At 43.6% G+C, this 21289-nt stretch overlaps 1 protein-coding gene across 3 annotated transcripts in view; it reads right to left on the bottom strand.

Moving 5' to 3' along the window:
- Positions 1–8688: 8688 nt before the first annotated feature.
- Positions 8689–21289, bottom strand: part of LOC143975087 (uncharacterized) — a 161331-nt gene continuing 148730 nt past the window's right edge. For all 3 annotated transcript variants that reach the window (XM_077477078.1, XM_077477079.1, XM_077477080.1), the window contains exons 20-21: positions 19217–19307; positions 8689–17871 (exon numbers count right to left, since the gene is read on the bottom strand). In XM_077477078.1, coding sequence (XP_077333204.1) covers positions 17797–17871; positions 19217–19307 — 166 coding nt within the window. In that variant the 3' untranslated portion in view covers positions 8689–17796. The remainder of the gene's footprint in view (positions 17872–19216; positions 19308–21289) is intronic.

Here is a 21289-nt window from a genome sequence, read left to right as displayed (position 1 = left end):
CTTGAATCTGCTGAAATTCAAGCGATGAGTGGCTTTGTCAGCACCAGCTGGCTTGACAAAGCTTGAATGAAGAATCAAACAGCCGGGTGGAAAATTGGTGGCTGAAGAGTGACTGCATCTTAACACATACTGGGGTTGATTTACTAAAACTACAGAGTGCAAAATCTGGTGCAGCTGTGCATGGTAGCCATTCGTTTTCTTCCGAATGCATTTTTGCCTGAATTTCAGGTATTTTAGTTATCATTTTAACAAACGATAACAAAAGTGCAGAATCTGAAAAACTAAAGATCCAACATAAATAAACAACAGTTCAATATAGATAGGATATTGGACATGATGCTGACAATAACAATCTGTGTCTATCGAACCTGTGATCGAATGTGCCTAACCTCTATTAGTCCAAGATTATTCTACTTAGAGAGAAAAGATTTGACATAGAGAGAAAGATCGCTGCTGGAATTGGGTGGGGGAAGTAAAATAAAAATAATGATGATGATAATGAATATTATTGGCTGATTGTAACCAAAGAGGAGGAGCAGTAAAATAGCTAGAACTAAGTACACACGTACAGTCAACTTACTTTCACTTACAATTGCTAGCAGAGAAAGACACACACTGAATCATTTCAGAAGACAGTCAATCTTATCTGGTCCATTTGTCAGAGAACCTGAATTATTTAGCAATTAAAGCGGGACTGCACTGTGGAAAAAAATATTAAAAGCCAGCAGCTACAAATACTGCAGCTGCTGACTTTTAATAAATGGACACTCACCTGTCCCGGGGTCCAGCGATGCCGGCAGCCGAGGCCGATCGATCGCTCGGCTCTCGGGTTCTGCTGCCGCTGCCATTCTAGGGGAGGTTATCAGGAAGTGAAGCGAAGCGGCTTCACTTCCCGGTTCCCTACTGCGCATGAGCGAGTCGCGCAGCGCAATAGGAATTGTCCGCGCTGTCTCTGGGACCCGTGTGTGTCCCAGCAGACAGCGCGCAGGGACAGGAAGAAGCGTAGACTCCCGTGGGAGTCTATGCCCGGAAGTGGGTGTAAATACCTGTCTTTGACAGGTATCTGCACCCCCTCCCCCCTGAAAGATGCCAATTGTGACACCGGAGGGGGGGAGGGTTCCGATCAGCGGAAGTTCCACTTTAGGGTGGAACCCCGCTTTAAGCATAAGCACAGCAGCAGAACAATAGTGAAGCAAGCTACAGATCAACGTAACTTTTTCCTAATAATCTGCTGTTATTGTGTTAGTGTTGTGAACTTGATAGTGATACTAGTGTTGCTAGTGTTGTGATAGCCTCGGAGGCTGCCCATGTTGTGGGGGGTGGGGGGGATTTATTATTATAGATTCTATATTATAGATTGAGATTCTATATAAATTCTATATACCCTATCTTGTTACCTGTCTGATCAGTGATCATTAACACCAGTCAATTTTCTGTTTGAACTATATAAATTCAACATGACGACAAAGATTCGACAAAGCAGCAAAAAACATACAAACATCGAATCTTTGGCTTATGGTGTCTGTCGAAAGTTCTAAGAAGATTCGACGGAGCAGTTAAACTATACGGAGTCATACAGTTTAGTTGCTCCTTTAAATCTTCTTTGAACGGGGGGGGCGTGGCCGGATGTAGACCGAGGAGGACGTGTGGTGCTGGAGCTCCTGCCATTAATCCTCTGCCATCCTTCGCCTGTCTGACATCGGGGACGGCCGAGTTATCTCCCTTGTGCCTCTGGCATCCCGCTGGGCTACGGGGAGGCATTATTGGAGCGGAGAGCGGTGGTTTTTGGCGGCCCCGTGGCTTGAGGCCTAGCTTACTCGCGGTGTCCGGCCCCCATCTTGCGGCCTGTGGAGCCTCCAGACCGGCCGCGGTGGAGTACTGAGTGCGGGAATCGGCCGCACTGGGGCGCGGAACAAAGGGGACGCAGGAAGGAGTGACATCCTCGGGCTGTACCGCCGGACACGGATGCGGTGACGGCCACGATCCGTCGCAAACGGCCGCCCAGCGGTGCTTATGGGACTGTCTGATGTGTGGAGGCCTTGTACCATTCTTACTGGGGCGGTGAGTCCTTCACTTGGGGGCATAAATAGCTGCACAGGAGAGGTGGAGAGAGGAGTGGGGGAGAGGGAGCAGCCCTGGTGCCATTCCCTGATGCTTTTCATGCTGGGCAGATGAATTAAATGAACTGCATACCTTCCAGGGCCCTATTCCAACCTCCTAGTACGTAGCAAGACTGTCTGCATGCTATATTGCTCTGTTTCTGGATGTGAGAGACTCTTGGGGGCTATCAGACCTGTGCTTTTTGTCATCCTAATCATTCTCTGCTGTATCCCTGAGGCTGAGTATCCTTAAAGGGCCGCACCACCCTCTCTACACACAAGCCCTCCAAAGGCAAGTCTGTGGCTAAGAAAGCACCGTTACAACCTGAGCAGACTCCTACTGACTTTCTAAATCAATTCAAGGCTCTAATGGCGGATATGGAGCAGGCGGCCCCACAGGAGGCTAGCCCATCTGCACCCACATTACCTCCAACCAATGATACCACTGTTATTCTTGCAGCGATTGAGCAAAGCAGAACTTCTTTGTTGGTGCGTATAGATCACCTGGCGGAGGAATGCAACCTCATAAGAGCAGATTTTGATAAATTCCGGGGCAGGCTCTCAGAGACTGAATCGCACATCTCTGCGACGGAGGACACTACTCACCGTCATGATGAGGCCATCCAAGCGCTGCAACGTACGGTCCAGACCCTGGTGACCAAGTCTGATGACGCTGAAAACCGCTTGCGCAGAAACAATGTCAGGGATTTGGGCCTGCCGGAGGGAGCTGAAGGGGACCGTCCGGCTGAATTTGCCGAAGATTTCTTTAAATCGTTGCTTCACTTGACCGATGTCTCTCCAACGTATGTGGTCGAGAGAGCTCACAGGGTCCCGACCAGTCGGGGTCCCCCAGGGGCCCCCCCCAGACCATTCTTGGTACGCTTTCTCAACTTTCGGGACCGTGATTGGATCCTACGTGAGGCGCGCAAACATCAGACTCTGCCTTTTGAGAACACGGTGGTGCACCTGTATCCTGATTTCTCTGCTGATCTTCAGAGACGGCGCAAGACATTTACAGACGTCAGAAGGAGGCTTCGTGAGCGTGAGCTGAAATATTCTATGCTTTATCCCAGCCGACTGCGGGTGCAACACGGAGGATCTGTGAAATTCTTTGAGTCTCCCGCGGAAGCAGATCAATGGCTACAATCGCTGTAACTGGCCTGCTAGGACACTCCTGATTACCAAGCGGCGGTGTGCTTGCAGCTACCGGTTCTTTTTTTCTTTTTGCCATGTGTGGTCGATGCCCCACTTCAGGGGGGGGGGCCTGACTCCTCTATAAATGTGTCTCCTGCTGGAATGCACTTGATATCCACCAAGACGCCTTATGTACTTTGGCTGGGGTGGGGGGCGGGTGGTGGCGGTTGATGGAAGCTTCTCCTGTACATTCTCCTGCGGGTTCCCTGCCTCGGGTGGGGCCGCCTGTCATGGTTGCCGATATCATTTTTTTTTTCTTTTGTTCTTACCCCCACCTGGATCAACGAGCTGGTGGAAGATACGTAGAGGCACAGGCTCTCCGGATATCGATATCCATACCGAAGGACTGACGGGTTGTGAACGGAGTGGGAGCTCCAGGCACGTGAACACTATGTCCATGTTATTTTGGACTCTTGGTTAACACTTGAACCTTTTTTTTTTGGTTCTAGGGTTGTACTTTTTGTCTAGTGGTCCTTTTTGACCCATTAAGGCTATGCCTTCCGGGACTGTTTTTGGACTTAGTTTGGGGATAAGCTGCGTGTACATGTTTTTTTGTGTTGTTACACAGCAGCAGGGTGTTTTTGGGGTTCACAGGGTAATGGGTGTGATAGGTGCAGCCCTCCAAGGTAAATTGTTTATCTATATGCTTAATGTTATCTCTGCTTTCAGTATGCCAGTGTATCTTTCACTGCTGTCGTTTGTACTTTACTTACCGTCTGACGAGTCATGTGGGGAATGATGGCGGGATCGGGGTTTAATGTAGTTTCATGGAATGTTAGAGGTCTTAATGATAAGTTCCGTAGAGCCTTAATGTTTCAATATTTAAAAACGTTCAATCCTCATGTGGTGTTCTTGCAGGAGACGCATCTGGATGGGAGCAGGGTGCTGGCCTTACGCAGAGCCTGGGTACAGAGGGCGCTACATGCTACATACTCTACTTACTCCAGGGGAGTATCAATTTTAATCAGCAAGGCGGTACCCTGCACCATCCACCATGTGATATCAGACCCGGGTGGTAGGTTTTTGGTGATTGTGGCGGATATTGGTGCGTGCAAAATGGTATTGGTGAACGTTTATGTCCCACCCCCATTCCAGGTTCAGATCCTGTATGACCTTTTGGGTAAATTGGCGCCTTACATGCATCTCCCTCTCCTCATAGCCGGGGACTTTAATGCTATCCTATCTACTGCTTTGGACTCGTCCAATGCATCTAGGGTGGCGTCGGCCGATCTCTCCGCCTGGGCGGCGATCGCTTCCCTGACAGAGCTTTGGCGTTGGAAAAACCCTGTCACCAGAGGTTACTCACATTTATCAAAAACTCATAAATCCTCTTCGAGAATAGATCTAGCATTTGCAAATACATTTATGCTTCAATTAGTGGGGGGGGCAAAATATTTAGCGGGTGGTATTTCAGACCATTCGCCCTTGTCAATCAACATTAGATCCACCGTAGGTCCTACGGGGAGGGGGTGGAAATTGAACCCGGGGTGGTTGGAGGTGGAAGAGGTGTCCTCTCAAGTAGCGCCACACTATGCACATTATTGGGAGGATAACGAGGGGTCTGCCGACGCCACCATTGTTTGGGATGCCTTTAAGGCTTGCATGCGGGGGCATTACATTTCAGCCATCAAACAGGCCCGCAGGTCCCATAATCAGATAGATCAAGAATTGCAGGACAGGGAGAGGGTGTGTGCTATGGAGCACGCGAACAATCAGTCTGATACCACTTATAGCGCACTGGTGGAGGCAAGGTGTGCTGTAGCACTCCATTACTCTGATCTAACACACACATCTAGGACAAAAATGGCTGAATCCATCTTTGAACAAGGGGACAAGAACGGTTGGCCATGCTGGTGGCTGAGCAACGGGTGCAGACTAATATTCCTTGTATCCAGAACGCTCAGGGTGGGCTGTTGACATCCCCGACGGACATACTGGACACATTTGTGGAATACTACAAGACTCTGTATGCACCCATGCCGACCTATGACATAGTGGAGTTAGACGGGTTGTTAGCATCATTGCAGATCCCGAGGCTGTCTGAAGCGGATAGGGACTTTTTGGAAGCTGATATAACGACGGAAGAAATTGAAAAAGCTATTAGGTCCTTCCCTCCCCGTAAATCCCCAGGGCCTGACGGCTTCTGCATCGAGTGGTATAGACAGCATATGGAAGCATTGGTTCCCAGACCTAAAAACCTATATGATTACTGCTTGGAACACAGGTGTCTCCCGGCTTCTTTGCTGGAGGCACAGGTGATCTTGCTGCCGAAGCCGGGCAAGGACCCCCTATCATGTTCGTCATATCGACCGATCGCACTGTTGAACCAGGATTTAAAAATTCTAACGAAGGTGCTGGCTACCAGACTCTCTCAGGTTATCACGACTCTGGTGGATATAGATCAGACGGGTTTCATTCCGCAGAAATCTACTGACACTAATTTACGCAGATTGTTTACCCACCTACAGATTGAACACACAGAAAAAGGATCTAGAGTGGTAGGTTCCCTAGATATGGCCAAGGCCTTTGATTCAGTAGACTGGCAATACATGTTAACAGTTTTGCGGAGAATGGGCTTTGGGGAGATCTATGTGACCTGGATTTCTTTGCTTTACAGTTCTCCACAGGCGAGTATCAAGATAGCCAATTCAGTCTCCCCCCAATTTGGCGTTCCCAGGGGCACGCGTCAGGGGTGTCCTCTATCCCCATTCTTATTTGCATTGGCAATAGAACCGCTGGCTATAGCCCTGAGGCTATCACCTGGGGTAGGAGCACTGTAGGTGGGGGGTATTAGGGAGTGTATAGCGCTTTATGCAGATGACATGCTCCTCTTCTTGAAGGATGCAGGGCCATCTTTGGAGGCGGTGTTTGGGGTGCTCGACAAATTTGCTGAGTTCTCCGGGCTCCGGGTCAATTGGGAGAAATCCAACGTGATGGCTATTGACGGGGAGGCGCGAGAGTTGGCGACCACTAGGGTCCCCATTGCTTGGGTGCAGGAATTTAAATACTTGGGAGTGAGGGTTTCACCAAGAGTGGGCGATTTTATGTCTCTGAATCTCCTCCCCTTGCTGGCCAGGGTTAGGGTGCAGCTGGAAGCTTGGAAGCATCTGCCGCTGTCCCTCATTGGTAGAGTTAACCTGCTCAAAATGAAGGTTCTGCCTGTATTCCTTTACCTTCTCCGTAATTCTCCTATTTGGATTCCCTGCTCATTTTTTCAGAGGGTTAATAGTCTTTTTGGATCCTTTTTATGGGCTGCTACGCACCCCCGCATAAGTCTCAGGGTTTTGCAGGAACCATGGGGTCAAGGTGGCTTGGCATTGCCGGATCTTTTTAAATATTATCTAGCTGGGCAAATGGTGGTCGCCGGACGGTGGCTAACACGGGAGGACGGGGATTCGGCGAATGTCCTGGAGGAGGCCCTTTTGGGCTCGTATGAGAGCCTGTCCTATTTGGTGTATAGAGGTTCAGGGGCTTCACCCGCTCTGATGGCCTCTATGCGGGCAACGATACAGGCCTGGGAAAAAGCGCAGACCTTGATGAGACAGCCAGAGGGGAGTTGGTCTCCTGACACTCCTCTATGGTTCAATCCTAAATTGCCACATTTTGGGGGCATACCGGATCCGGTGATATGAGCCAGGGTAGGCATTAAACAACTGAAGCATGTGGTGGGAGGGGGGAAGCTCTTGACGTTTGATCAGCTTAAGGTAAATCATGATCTTCCAAATTGGTATTTTTTTCGATACCTACAGTTGCGGCACGCTTTTCTCTCTCAGTTTGGTCCTGGGGCTCTGCAGTTGGGAGCTTCGCCTCTGGAAAATGTGCTGCGGACAGAGAACCTGAAAAAGCCTCTCTCCGTGGTGTACAGAATGTTGTTCCCGGACAGGCCGAAGCCTGTCCAAACATGTAGAGATGTTTGGAGTGCTTTAGTACCAGACTTTGGAGGGGAGGATTGGGACGACATGTGGGGATACCCGTTTCAGACCCTGGTATCGGCTAGAGACAGACTTATCCAGTTTAAAATCCTGCATAGAGTATACTACACCCCAGCCAGACTGGCTAGAATTTACGGTACGGGTGCGGGGGGATGCTGCCGCTGCACAGCTGACCGAGCTGACTTCGACCATGTGTTTTGCCTGTGCCCGCGGATTGAGGAGTTCTGGAATGGAGTGACGCAGGTTATACAATCTGTCCTTTCGGTGCCGATTCCAGTCACAGTTGCGGTATGTTTGCTCGGACTGGTGGAGGAGTTGGCACCTCGAAAGGCGCAGAGGACCCTGATCTCCCTGGCGCTGTTTTATGCACGCAAAGCTATCCTGCTGTGTTGGAAGAAACCCGAACCTCCTACGGTTTCTTATTGGAAAGGGTTAATTAATAAAGCTTTACCGTTATACAAAGCCACTTATCTTAGCAGAGGGTGTCCTAACAAATTTGAGAAGGTGTGGCGGTGTTGGCTTGATGCTGCAGATACTGTGAATTAATCGCTAGGCGGGTGGTGTACCACTTGAGTGTCGGGTGAGGGGCGGGGCGGGGCGGGGCAGGGAGGTGCTATCCCTTGGGTCGGCTTACATCACCATTTCAGGTAGTTAAATACTCAGCTACGGTACAAGCTATGCGTTTCTTATATGTGTGGTACTGTCGGTGTTCATAGACTGAGCTCAAGAGGAAGAATGGAGGGCTGCACAGGAGGGAGTTTTGTTGGGTGAGGGGAGGGAGAGGGTGGGGAGGGAGAGGGTGGGAAGGGTGGGGGGGGGGGTCTGGGGGTTTTTGGGAACGTTTTGTATGTTTTTAATGTGTTGAAAACTTTCAATAAAAATTAATTTAAAAAAATCGACAGACACCATAAGCCTTCAATGCCAGATTCGACCTTAATTAATTTGGATTTTTGGACGAATGCAATTTTTAACGAAAAACAAAATAAATAAAAACGAATTTCGGGAGTAACTAAATAAATGTATTTTTCGGATGAAAATTTAATTCAGAAACAAAATATTTCAGTGTGCACATGTCTAGTAGCCAATCAGCTTCTAAATTCAGCTTGTTCAGTTAGGCTTTGACAATAAAATCTGGAAGCTGATTGGCTACCATGCACAGCTGAACCAGATTTTGCACTCTCCAGTTTTAGTACATTAACCCCCACAATTTGAGCATTCAATCAGCAGCAGTAGGTGCTGTGGCTAACTAAATACATACAATAGCTGGCAATGCAGGTTCCTCCAGCCACACATTTTAGCTTGGATGGAGGAATTTATTGATTTCTGAACCAGAAAGGGCTAGCTTTAGACCACTTTACATAAGTGGAACTGATAAATTACGAGCATACATCAAATACAACACAAGTAAGGACCTGCGCTCAGTAATTATACGCAGAAGTCTTTTGAAGAACATAAATAATCACTTTTAGAGTTACAATTTTATTATGACAATTATAAGTGTTTCAAGGTGCTAATGAAAAGTAGTAATATAACATGCAAATATTGTAAAACAAAAGACTTATGAATTTGAATTAAATGATTACATTGGCAACATGATAAACTGATCACAACAAAATATAAAAAGTAAAGGTAGTACAGCAACACAATTACATATTTATATGCTAAAAGCATGCTTACCACATTGTCCGAACCCAGTAAAATAGTAAATATCCTCTTAGTAAATGCCAAGAAGGAAGAACACAGGGTATATAAAACCTAACACATATGGAAATTTAAGGGTCTATTCATAATTGTTTTTACACAAGATTCGCATTACTTTCACCCAAGAAACACACATTTTATTATTAAATGCAATTATTAAATACTGTGTGAAAGTTGTGTAAATCAGGTTTCAAAACATTAATAAACAGAACCTTTAGAGCCCATTCAAACTCCGCTGTGTTTCTATGCGATTCACATGCAGTTCTGTGCAGTGCAATTTCAGCCTGTTCATTTTGAATGGGCTGAAATCGCACCTCACCGAAAGTAGTGCATGTATTACTTTTGGCAATGCACTGCAACCAGATTGCATGGTACATTTGTACCATGCAATCCGTTGCCGACAAATGTACTGCATTTAGGGTGTTGTTATTTTTGCACTAACACCAACTGCAGATCGCAAGGGCAGTGCTATTGAAATGTTATGTGCGAAACTGGTATGGAATGCGGGTTTCCTGCACAGCATTTTAGTGTGAACGGGCCCTTAGAGTGTACCTGTACAATTCAAGTGTAGATATTTTATTCAGAAATAAAAGGAGATAAGCAGGTGAAAGCTTGCCAGTTGCTCATAGTTCTATATAACCAGTTCCCCTTATTGCAATCTTTCCTGTGTTCACTTGCCACCAAGTGAAGCCATATATTCAGTTTTATTCTCTATAGTGCCACTTGTAGGTGACATGTGGTATTTCATTTTGACCACTGAAATACAGTGATTTCCTATAAGGGTGATTGGAATTAAAGAGGTTGTAAAGGAATATTTTTTTTTAACAAACATGTTATACTTACCTGCTCTGTGCATTGGCATTGCACAGAATGGCCCCTGAACCTTAATTTTTTGGGGTCCCCGTCTAGCACTCTCCACTCTTCCTCTTCTCGGTGTGCTCCTATAGAAAGCCATTTGCTATGGGGGTCACACCTGAGGGCTTGCTCCCAAACCAGGCTATTGACACACAGACAAGGCAGCTTGGCCTCACCCCTGCTCCTTCCTCACAGCATTTGGCTGGCAGAAGCAGGAGCCAATGGTTCCTCCTGCTATCTCAGATGCCTGTGAGCGGGGAGAGAGAGAACCAGTGCTGCTGGAGATAGGCACAATGCTGGATCGATACAGAACTCAGGTAAGTATTTAGGGTGGGAGGTGGGGGAACAACCTGTGGAAGGTTTTTTACCCTAATGTAGGTAATGCAAGGTAAAAAAAAAAAACCTTCCGACTTTAGAACCACTTTAGAGAAAATTATATTGGCTTTGATTAAATGTATTTTTATACATTTTTAAACTGTTTTTTTTTTTATATGTGTTTTATTATATATAAACTCTTTGTTTTACAAATAATTATTAAACCCTTGGGTTTTTTAAAGCATTATAGATTTTCTAAAGAGAGAACCCAGCAAAAACTATTAAAAATCTCTTTCTCAGATGTAAACGTGGAGTAGAGTCATTTTCTCTCTTTGTAAACTTAAGCTTGAGCTATTGAGCTCTGTTAAACGGGCATTTTTTTGACAGAGGAACTAAGTCTGCAAAACATACAAATAGGAGCTGAGACCTTCCCCTGCTGGCTGTATATGAAAATATAAATTTCACGTGCAATGTTCCATATTTGTCTGACTAAAAAAAATAGATGTATCTATTAAAATATTATTTCTTAGTTCTGACTGTAATAAATACTGAAATAAAATGTATACAAAGCAACTGTATTCCCTTTAAACAATAAAACAAAGGACTGTTAACTCATGGTAATCGGGGGTGTGGGAAGTGTCAGCAGCAGTGGTTAAGTTTCAATTTAGTCTGGAAAGCCAGATTATATTTTGGGTTTGGTGAGCTAACTTTACCTTTAAGTACAATTATTTTTGTAAAATTACTTTTTTTAATTAAACAGTGAATTTTTATTTTACAGCTTTTCCTAAAAAATGGCATGGCACGCAAGAAACAAACAGTTGGTGCATCTCAAAAGTATACCATAGCCATTCTCACTTTAATGTGCATTATTATGTACAAAGTAAATTTCATCTCCAATTATGAAAACATCCGCCTTGCTTTCTTGTATTTAATTTTTTGGTATCTATCATGAATGGGTTTAAAAAAAAAATGGAAATCCCTTATATGCATGGAACCCTTTCCTATAGTGAGGCCAGGGCATATTTCTGACAGTAATGGCGTGTACACACGACTGGACTTTGACGGACTTGGTCCGGTGGACAATCCGATGGACTTTGCAGCTGAGGTCCGTCGGACTTTCAAACAAATGGACTTGGCGACACACGATCACTCCAAAAGTCAGACGGATTCAAACGTGATGATGCAGAATAAGGAAGTTTATAGCCAGTAGCCAATAGCTGCCCTAGCGTCGGTTTTAGCCCGTCGGACTAGCACACAGACGACCAGTTGCGCACTCAATTATTACAATTTTAAAGGGGTGGCATAAAACCACTCACTCACACACATAAAATATTCAAACAGCACATAAAAAATGCATCAAAGGTCTGGAAACCTCACCACTCGACCAGAAATAGCATCATGTATGTATAAGAAGGAGAGTCATGTACATGATGCCATTCCTGGTTGGGTGGTGAGGTTTCCAGACCTTTGATGTGTTTTTATGCGCTGTTTGAGCATTTTATGTGTTTCTATGCCACCCCTTTTAAATATAAAAAATTGTGTGTATACAGAAAGCACGATTTGTCCTTTACATATATGCCACTAATTATAAGGAGAGAGCCACGAGATATCTACCATTAAGCGTTCACAAACCAAGGGTCACAGAGGGTTTTGAGCTGCAGCAGGAGACACCTTAAAGCGCTATTAGACCTCCTTCTTACTTAGAGGTAATATAAGGAGGCGAGTGTCCGTTTTTGCACATGGCGTTTTACATGCACAGGGATATTCAGGAAGAGGATCACACTGATTTAGCACACTGGTTATTGGAGCACAGAGAAATGGACACATTTATGGACAATTTTTGAATTGTTATGTTGTGCTGAACCATTGTTATTATTGTTTATTGACATGAGGTGAAATCGCTGTTTAGGTGTCACAGCAAGCAATGGTTTTTGCACCATCTTTTATTTTATTATTAGTATTTTCATTGATTATTTCACTTTTTACATATAGTGATTGTGCAGGTTGTTCTCACTAATATATGGTGCCCACAAATGCAACTGGGGTTAATAATACATTGGTACCTGCATGAAGATCGTATGGACACTACTTTTGAATGTGGTGTAAGAAAGGTGCAAGAAATGCGTCTTTCAACCACTGCGTTCCAGTGTGATCCGGCCCTGAAACTAAAGTTTTCATTTTTTTCATGCAAATCGCTTTTGGAGAAAAAAAAAATGTGCATTATCTGCAAATACATCTCCTCTTTGCTTTTTTCTCCAGTAAAATAATCTGCTGGAGGACTCAGTTAACTTAATGACCGATGGCTTGAGCTGCACTTGCTGGAAATTGACTTTTTCTTATGTACACACAACTGGACTTTCCAGCAGACTAGGTCCGACGGTCTTCCCGATGGACTTTCGGCGGAGTTCCGACGGACTTTTGGAATGAACAGTACTTGGCTACACACAAATCGACTAAGGTAGTTTTGAACATGATGACGTAAGACGGGATTAAAAAAAGGAAGTTCAATAGCCAGTAGCCAATAGCTTCCCTTGTGTCGTATTTGGTCCGTTGGACTAGCATACAGACGAACGGTTTTCCAGATAGGAATTGAGTATGTCGGACAGATTTGAAACATGTTCTATTTCTAGGTCCTTCGGATTTTTACGAAAAAAGATTGGATTAGCCCACACACGATTGGATTGTCTGACGGACTGATTCCGTTGGACCTAGTCTGCAGGAAAGTCCGGTCGTGAACGTGGCATTACTGATTCCTGAGTGTGTCAGTCTTCTGACATGTTAAAAAGGAGCAGTGCAGTCTGCTCCACATCTTTTCCTGTGCCTGCTGGCACTTTCTATCCACATGCGTAAGGGGCATCTGTCTGTGACTGCCTGGCCTATACAGCTATAGGATGAAGTTGATCAGAGTTCATAAACACTATTTCAGCCCAGTGCTGTAAATGAAAGGCATGTATACCGTTCTGGTGGACAGAAACTGCTTTACACCAAAGCTATATATGAATCTGAACAATATATAGAAACACACATCGTATGCCTTTTTTGCAAGTTCTAATCTTAGTTTTTCATTCTATGCAGGTAACACAATTTAAGGCAAACCTCTACCCATAATAATTATTTAGTAAATTGCTTGACAAATTATACACTCATAGCACCTCCACAGCCCTGTCCTCTAGATCTGCTGCCTGTATTTTTGGTGTAAGTCTGCAGAGATATATTTTAAAAAAACTCTATCAAATATATAAAATTGGCATCCTTTTTTCTAATTCAGCTAGTTTCATTTCCTAAAAAAAAAGCTGTCCATATACTGTACAGTTGTTCCTGCAGTGGGAGTGGCTGGTCCAAATAGTTAGGGTACAGAAAGGTGAGGCACTTTGGTGGCTTTGGGAGGTAAAGGGCTAAGGGTGGCCATCACAATTGATGTCTTTGAGTAACACGAAGTGCAGGCAGGAGGCAGTGCACTTTTATTTTAGGCACCAGCCTGTAGTAAAACTACTTTTGCCATGGAGCAATACAACACAACAAGTAAGGGTGGATCACAAAACTATGCAGATGCACATTATGTGCAAGGCTTCTGGCAAATAAAACTCAACAGGTTTGTGTTTCAGCTCAACAGTTTACCCGGAGTTAACATTTAATGCTGGATCTTTAGTTGTACTTAAGTAAAATAAACTTTGATTTCAGGGGAATTCTGCATTAACCACATTTATACTGCCTATTTGCAAACAAGGGTAAATTATAATATGAAAGAGCACGACATGACAATGGTCATTAGCTTAACTAAAATTGGAAGCCAATAGATTGCATAAACCCCAATCCCTATTTCCTCTACAAATTAGTGTGGCTATATTTCCTAAAAACACTTTTTTTTTTTCAACAAAAGCTAACTCCTCCTTGTGCGTCAATCTGGGAAGTGCTGGCTGTCCTAGATTGGATTTAATCTTAACATATTATCAAATCTTTCCAGTTTGCACAGTTGTTTCTCAGTGAACAAATTGCACAAAGATAACAGATGGCAATAAACACCCAACAGATATTCTAAACCTTTCTCACTATCAAACAAAATAAAACCTGCCTAAAAGGGACATGGTTCTTTTACCCATAACACCTTCCAGATTATTTGTTTTAGATTCTAGCTTGCACTGATACAGTGACTGCTGGGTATGTAGACAGCTATGGACAGACTACCTGCTCAAAACTTTAAGTTTGAAACTTTAAGTAGCCTATCCTACTCATTAAAGCGAACCTCCTCAACCATTTTAAAATTAGAAATGTAAAACACTTATCATCTGCTATTTTTTATTAGCCAAAACCACTACTTTAACTGAGGCACTTATTGGTTAAAAAGATGACAAGTGGGCAGGGCTTAGTCTAAATGTCAGGGAAGTTGATGCTAAAGTAATAAAATTGAACCAAATTAAAAGACTCACAGAAGCAGCTTTTCTGGACAACAAGGTAATAGCAGGTACCTTGTGGTAATTGTTTATGAGCAGGGCTTTTATTTTAAATGTATATGTCTTAAATTCATTTTATACATGTGTTTTGCCTGTAAAAGCCTCTCTTGTGCAGACATCCAAAAGGACTGACACTGCTTCTTGGGAGCATACATATGGTAATATCCCTGCCCACTAGCAACAGGACTAGTAATAGCTATATAGGTGTTTAACCCAAGGATGCCCATTCACTTTAATGTCCTTCAGAGAAACATCAGCCAGTAATGCAAGCATCCCTCATGTCCCATTTGTACACCATATTCTTTCAGGTTTAGCCTCAACTGGGCACTGGATCTTCAAAAGCTAAATGCACCTATACGGTCAAGAGAATCCCGGTGGCTTTTGTGGGAACAGGGCTAAGCTGTTCAAGTTAGAAGCCACATGCCATTAACGAAGATAGGTGTTTGTCATTAGGTTTTGGGCATTGCCTCATGGCTTTAACCCTTCCCTTCCTTGTTCTCCTTTGCAGTTTCCCTCATTTCCCCTTTTGTCTCTGTCTACCTGTGGTCTTACTTGCAGGCTTAATCCTGCTGTGTTTTATACACTGGTTTCTGATTCTCAGTGTATTCCCAAGCCTGGCTAATGTCTGTGCCATCACGATTTTTTCTTAGCTTTGGCTGTTTTGCAAATAACGTCACTTCCAGCAAGTATCCCATTTCTGGGTCAGAAGTGATGCTGGTGACAAGGAGCATGTTATAGAATCTACCAGAACAGAAGGGCACTTAAATAGTGTTAGAAATAGTGGCAATGTTACCAAACAATGGGTGCAGTTGAAACAAGCCATGGTGGAAATACCAGTGGACTCGCTGCCATGGTGTTGCACAAACCTCCCTGTCCATGCACACCTACCCCACTTTTGGAGAAAGTGTTCCGAACTTCTTCTCTTTCTTCGGACCCCTCACTCCTATAGTTGAAAACCTTGCCTTTAGCCCTGGCTTACTTGATCTGAGATTTCAAACCATGAAATCTAACAGCCTTTTCCAGGCACAACATTTCATTGCCGACAGACGTTGGGTTCCCAGACAATGAATTTGGCAGAAGTTTCAGCTTGCTGACGCCTGACTCCGTTTGAAATTTTGTGTATGGACAGTTCAGTTTCCCAGACCTACCGCATGCTCGTATCCCCATCCCCAACCTATCGGTTACCATACATCTCAAAATGGGAACATGATCTGGGGCTGAGCCTCACAGACAAAGAGGTAGAGAAGATCCTCCTGTTCACTTACAAAACATCTATCAGTTCCAGGCACCAAGAGTAGGGATTCAAACTGTTAACAAGTTGATATTTCACGCCCATCTGGCATTGTAGGGAGGCGATTGGCTCTCTTCTTCAAATATTTTAGTTCTACCGTTCTATGCATGCCTTCTGGTTGAAGGTACATTGCATTACCCAGAAATTCACTGATCATGCAATATCCGGTGTTCTTTCTCCTGCATCATCACTATATCTCTGGGAAGACCTATAGAATCTCCATTTTACCATTACTGCTCACTGCAGTGAAAAAAATCTATATCCCGCTTTTCAGGAAGCAGACACAAGAACCGTTCTCCATCTGGCTAAAAAAGGTCTCTGAAATAAATGAGATCGAAAGACCTAGTGGCCACGGAGATGGACCTTCAAGACAAATTTCTCGATCTGTTTGCTATGGCTTCCTCCCTGCACAATAAAGATTCTAATATGATACACAGTGATCAAAAAAATCCTCTCAAATTAGATGTAGTTGTTTATCTGCAGGCCCCTCTCCTTTAGAGCCCTCCAAAGTACACAGGTACACATGGTATGTCAGGGGGGAGAATGCAGGGATCTGATGTCACACACCGCACAGCAGAGAGCTGAGTGTAAGCTTATTGTAAGGGAAGGGACACCCCCCCACCCTCTCACCACCCGTCACAATTTCTGTGGGAAACATGCACATCTGAGGTTGTCAGTCACCTGCTGTGTGCTAGAGGTCATCATCATGGTTTGCCAGGTGTCATGAAAACTGTCAGAAATGACAGATGCAGATTGCAGGGAAAGAAGAGAGCAGTCAAGATCCAGGTGCTACAGATTGAGGCACCTAAGCTTTATATGAGGATATGCTTGTTCATTTTTCCTTTGAAAAGGTTTACAACCACTTTACACTATGGAGAAGCCAGAAGAGGTCCCTCAGAAAGCAGCTTAATACTTTCTAGTCCTGGAGAAAAATCCCAAATACCATATGTATGCTGCCACGGAAGCACAAGGAAAATAGAAAGAAAATTGCCGTACTTACCATAATTTTCCCTTCTGGTGCTCACACATATTATCATGTATGTCATTCTAACCTATTTACTTTATTGATCGGCACTGGGTTTAAAAAACGTAGATATCAGTGGTTCGGTTGGTAGTTAGGGGTGGGTGGCTCGTAACATGTATGCTGCCATGGGTAGGCACTAAGAAAGGAAAATTATTGCAAGTATGGCAATCATTTTTCTGTTATGTAGAAGGGTGAGGGGCATAGGAGCTTGGTCAGCAAAGACAGTTTGTACATACTCCCAAAAGAGGAGAGAGGAATAGCATGGCAAGAGGAATGGAGAACTGTAGTTGCACTAGAGAACCAACTATTCCAATTCCCTAGCAAGTTCAAAGGCACATTGCAAATAAATAAAAAACACTGTTTATGAAAAAGAAAAATGCTGCAAGTAAGCATTTAAAATACTTGATTTTTTTTGTTTGTGCTTCTATCTGCATTTTTTAATGCGTATCACCTCTCAGGAGCCCATGAACCTCTCTCAAAAGCAATCCACTGCTGAATGCTTTTCAAAGGGATGGCAAGGGCTGTCGTCTGTGTGAATGAGGCCTAAAACAGTACAGTCTAACATGAAAGAACTTGAACATATCTGGTCTGTATATTCGCTGGCTCAAAACTGATGTTCCCAGCGAAACAGTTAATGGCCTGCATTACATTTAAGCCTATGGCATGCACAGAGAAGCACACATACCACTGCAATTATACAAACGCATTTACCTATCAAAGGACAGCAACCTATTAAAACATACAAGTACAGAAATTGAATAAAACCGTTACCAAATGATTACCAAATATTTTAGTTATAGCTGCATAATTGTAGTTTAGGTAGCTTTTTATATTTACCCGTTAAATGTTTCTAAAAAAAATGGTTTATCTGAAAATAAATTCTACTAATACTGTTTACTGTATTGCCACAGGCGTGTATAAAAGCTATGACTATTTAATCAATCAATGATTTTAGATCAGGGACATTTTTGATCTCGAGGTCTAGTAGCATTTGTCCAAATGCCTTCCCCTAAAATAAAGAAATAGAAAAAAAAAGATTTAATACAGAAACAGTGAATGGACTCACACATTAAAGTGTTTCTAAAGTCAACACTTTTTAACCACTTTCATACCGGGCCTATTCTGGCACTCCTCTCCTACATGTAAAAATCATATTTTTTTTGCTACAAAATTACTCAGAACCCCCAAACATCATATATATATATATATATTATTTTTTTTAGCAGACACCCTAGGGAATAAAATGGCGGTCATTGTAACTTTTATTCTCGCACGGTATTTGTGCAACAATTTTTCAAACGTGTTTAAAAAAAAAAAAAAAAAAGGTTTTTTTTTTTCACAATAAAGTTTATTGAAGATGATAAAAAAAAGTTTTATGATTTAAAAAATAACAAAACAGTAAAGTTAGCCCAATTTTTTTATATAATGTGAAAGATGATGTTACACCAAGTAAATAGATACCCAACATATCACGCTTTAAAAACTGCGCACACTCAGGGAATGACGCCAAACTTCAGTATTTAAAAACCTCCATAGGCGATGCTTTAAAATTTTCTACAGGTTACATGTTTAGAGTTACAGAGGAGGTCTAGTGCTAGAATTGTTGCTCGCGCTCTAACGCACGTGAAGATACCTCATACGTGTTTTTTGAACGATGGTAACATATGTGGGCGGGACTAACGTGTGCATTCGCTTCTGAGTCAGAGCTATCGGAACAGGGGCGTTTTAAATTATTATTATTTTTATTTACTTCCTGAAAATTCCAGGAAGTGACCAGGCAGCAGCTTCAGCTGGTCACAGTTAAAATGGATGCAGCCAGACTTAGTGGAGGGAGATTTCTACAGCATATTTGGCAAGTACAGAATCACAGTATATACAAAATAATATGCAAAGTGGTTGGAGGGAATCTTCAGAATGGCAAATATGTTTTTATTACAAATTATGTGAGCAGACTGCAGTTCCACTTTAAGTAAGGTTATAATAGTTTCCCATCGAGCCTTCTTTAGCCTATAATGGCCACTAACATAGCAATGGGATGCACTGCACAGTTACATAATTGTGATTTATTTTTCTATTTTTTAATTTTATATAGCTGTTTCTAGATATTTGTAAATTTGAGATTTCCTATAACATAACCTGTTTACGTTAGGTTTAATGGGTACTCTCTGACTCTACAGTCACCACTTATTACATTTAATAAGCAGTCACTAGACTTCACTGTTAATTCATACAACGATGCATATTTCACCATAGCTAGGAATAGAATACAATGAAGTCAGTGGTTCAACCTAACAGCAGCCATCAAATGTCAATACTAGGTAGAAATATGTCAGACGTTTATAGATGCTATTTACCTGAGGGTCACTCCTCAGTGATGCAATACCTCCACCTCCCAGAGAATTCTTCAGGACAAAGTTTAAGGCATGCGATCCTGGTAACTCATACCTGTTAGACAAAGAAATTACAGGCTTGTTATACGCACAGTAAAAACCATTGTCTGTATTTTTAGGAGGACACAGCTCAGCTTCAAATCATCATCTACGGGGAATACCTGGGGCTGATCTTGGATATCAACAAGGCCAAGGTGTTCCTTCAGGCAGAAAAATATGAAAACTACAAATTCAGGTTCACTTGCTGCATGTTTTGGGTTTTTATGGTAGCAGCAATTCCTTATGCACAACACCATAGCAGAACGTTGTTTCCTATGTCTCTGGAAGGGAATATTTGGGTAAGTTGGCAGCCAAAGTTATCTCTAGTTTTGTGTCTTTGCTCCCCTTTGTGTCTAGCCAGAAATTAGCTTCCTTCCTCCCTAGAAAATAGTAAAAAAAGACTGGCAACTGCTTGTTTGGCTTTGGAGGAGTACTGGAATACTGTCCACTCTGTGTTCTTGGAGCTCAGAGAAGCCCCTGCTTCCCATAAATGTGCAGTACCTTTGGGTGATCAGATGGGGTCTGCTTCAATGGATGCACATCTTGGAGAGCAAAACTAAAGTTGTAGTTATTGTTTCTGAGAGAAGGAACACCTTGGCCTGGTTGCTATCCAAGAACAGTCCCAGATATTTTCAGTAGGTCATGATCTAAAATAGAGCTGTATCCTCTAATGAACGAAAGAGAAAAAAAATATTAAAAAGTGTTTCAGGTAAGCCTCAGGCACATTATGTCATGGTTATGCAATAGAGTTTGTCTGCTTACCTGTCTCCATGTGTTCATCTCTAGAGACCAGCCGACTCTCACCTGACTGCTTTTATTATCCCTCCTCTGGCATGGCTCCACCCTAGCTCCTATCAGAGAACTCTATATTAACCTGTGCACTTCAGGCCAACCCTGCTGATCAACCTTTGTGTGTTTGGCTTCCTGTTACCTGCTGTGTGCTCTTCATTTGTTCTGTTACCGACTTTGGTGTGTCCCTGACTATTCCTGTTTGCCTGTGACCCTGACCTTTTGGTGTGTCCCTGACTATCCCTGTTTGCCTGTGACCATGGACCTTGGTGTGAACTCTGCTGTCCTTGTCTGCTTGTGGCCTCGACCTTGGATTATTCCCTTACTATCCCTATCCTCCTGTTGCCTACTGTGGATGTGAGCTGGGGGACCCTGGGGGTCGTGACCTGGAGCCAGTTGCAGCCCAGTCCATCCTCACCACTAGAGGCTCTGGTGAACACCTGCTGGCTCTTAGACTTCGCACCCCAGGGAATCTTATGCTCTAACCAAGGTGGGATCCGTCTTGGTGTTCCGGCGGCCCTGCCTTCCTTATCACCTTGACTCCCGACCGCAGCAGTCAGCCGTAGGGTCCACTACCCAGCAACCCAGGTGGGATCCGTCTTGGTGTTCCGGCGGCCCTGCCTTCCTTATCACCTTGACTCCCGACCGCAGCAGTCAGCCGTAGGGTCCACTACCTTGCGGTACACTCCTGATCCCTACGGTGTGCATCTGTCACCTGGCCTCAAGGTGACCTGACACATTACTTGAGAAGTTAAAGCAGAACTAAACAGAAAAACTCAACTGCTCATTCCAACAATGTGACGGTAAAATCCCTCACTGGCTGCTGACATCTTCTACATGTATATTTCTGGGTGCTGGGTTTTTGGCCTCTTGATTGGCCGGTCAGGGAATGATGCCACCCCACTCTTTTGAGTCTCTCAGTCTGGTACAGCCGTTATATACCGAAACTCTGAGGAGGCAGGTGTCTGTTATTGCTGAAGAGACAGCATATCTCTTCTTGAATAAAGAGCTTCCTGATCACAGTTTTTAGTAGTAGAGTTTAGTTACACTTTAATTCCATAAACCCTAATGCTGCTCAATTATCAGACATCCGACATTACATGCTGAAAAGCATATACCACAGAATTATATTATCATCTGTGCTTTTTTAACTTGTTATACCCCTTCACACTAATAGCAACTAATAAACACTAAACACCAAGACATGAC

This window comes from Lithobates pipiens, unplaced genomic scaffold (assembly GCF_037356315.1).
Source record: "Lithobates pipiens isolate NorthernLeopardFrog02 unplaced genomic scaffold, aLitPip1_a1.2 Scaffold_13, whole genome shotgun sequence".
In the NCBI taxonomy this organism is placed as follows: Eukaryota; Metazoa; Chordata; class Amphibia; order Anura; family Ranidae; genus Lithobates; species Lithobates pipiens.
The sequence above is the reverse complement of the archived record's forward strand: the minus strand, read 5'-3'. Positions and strand labels throughout refer to the sequence as shown.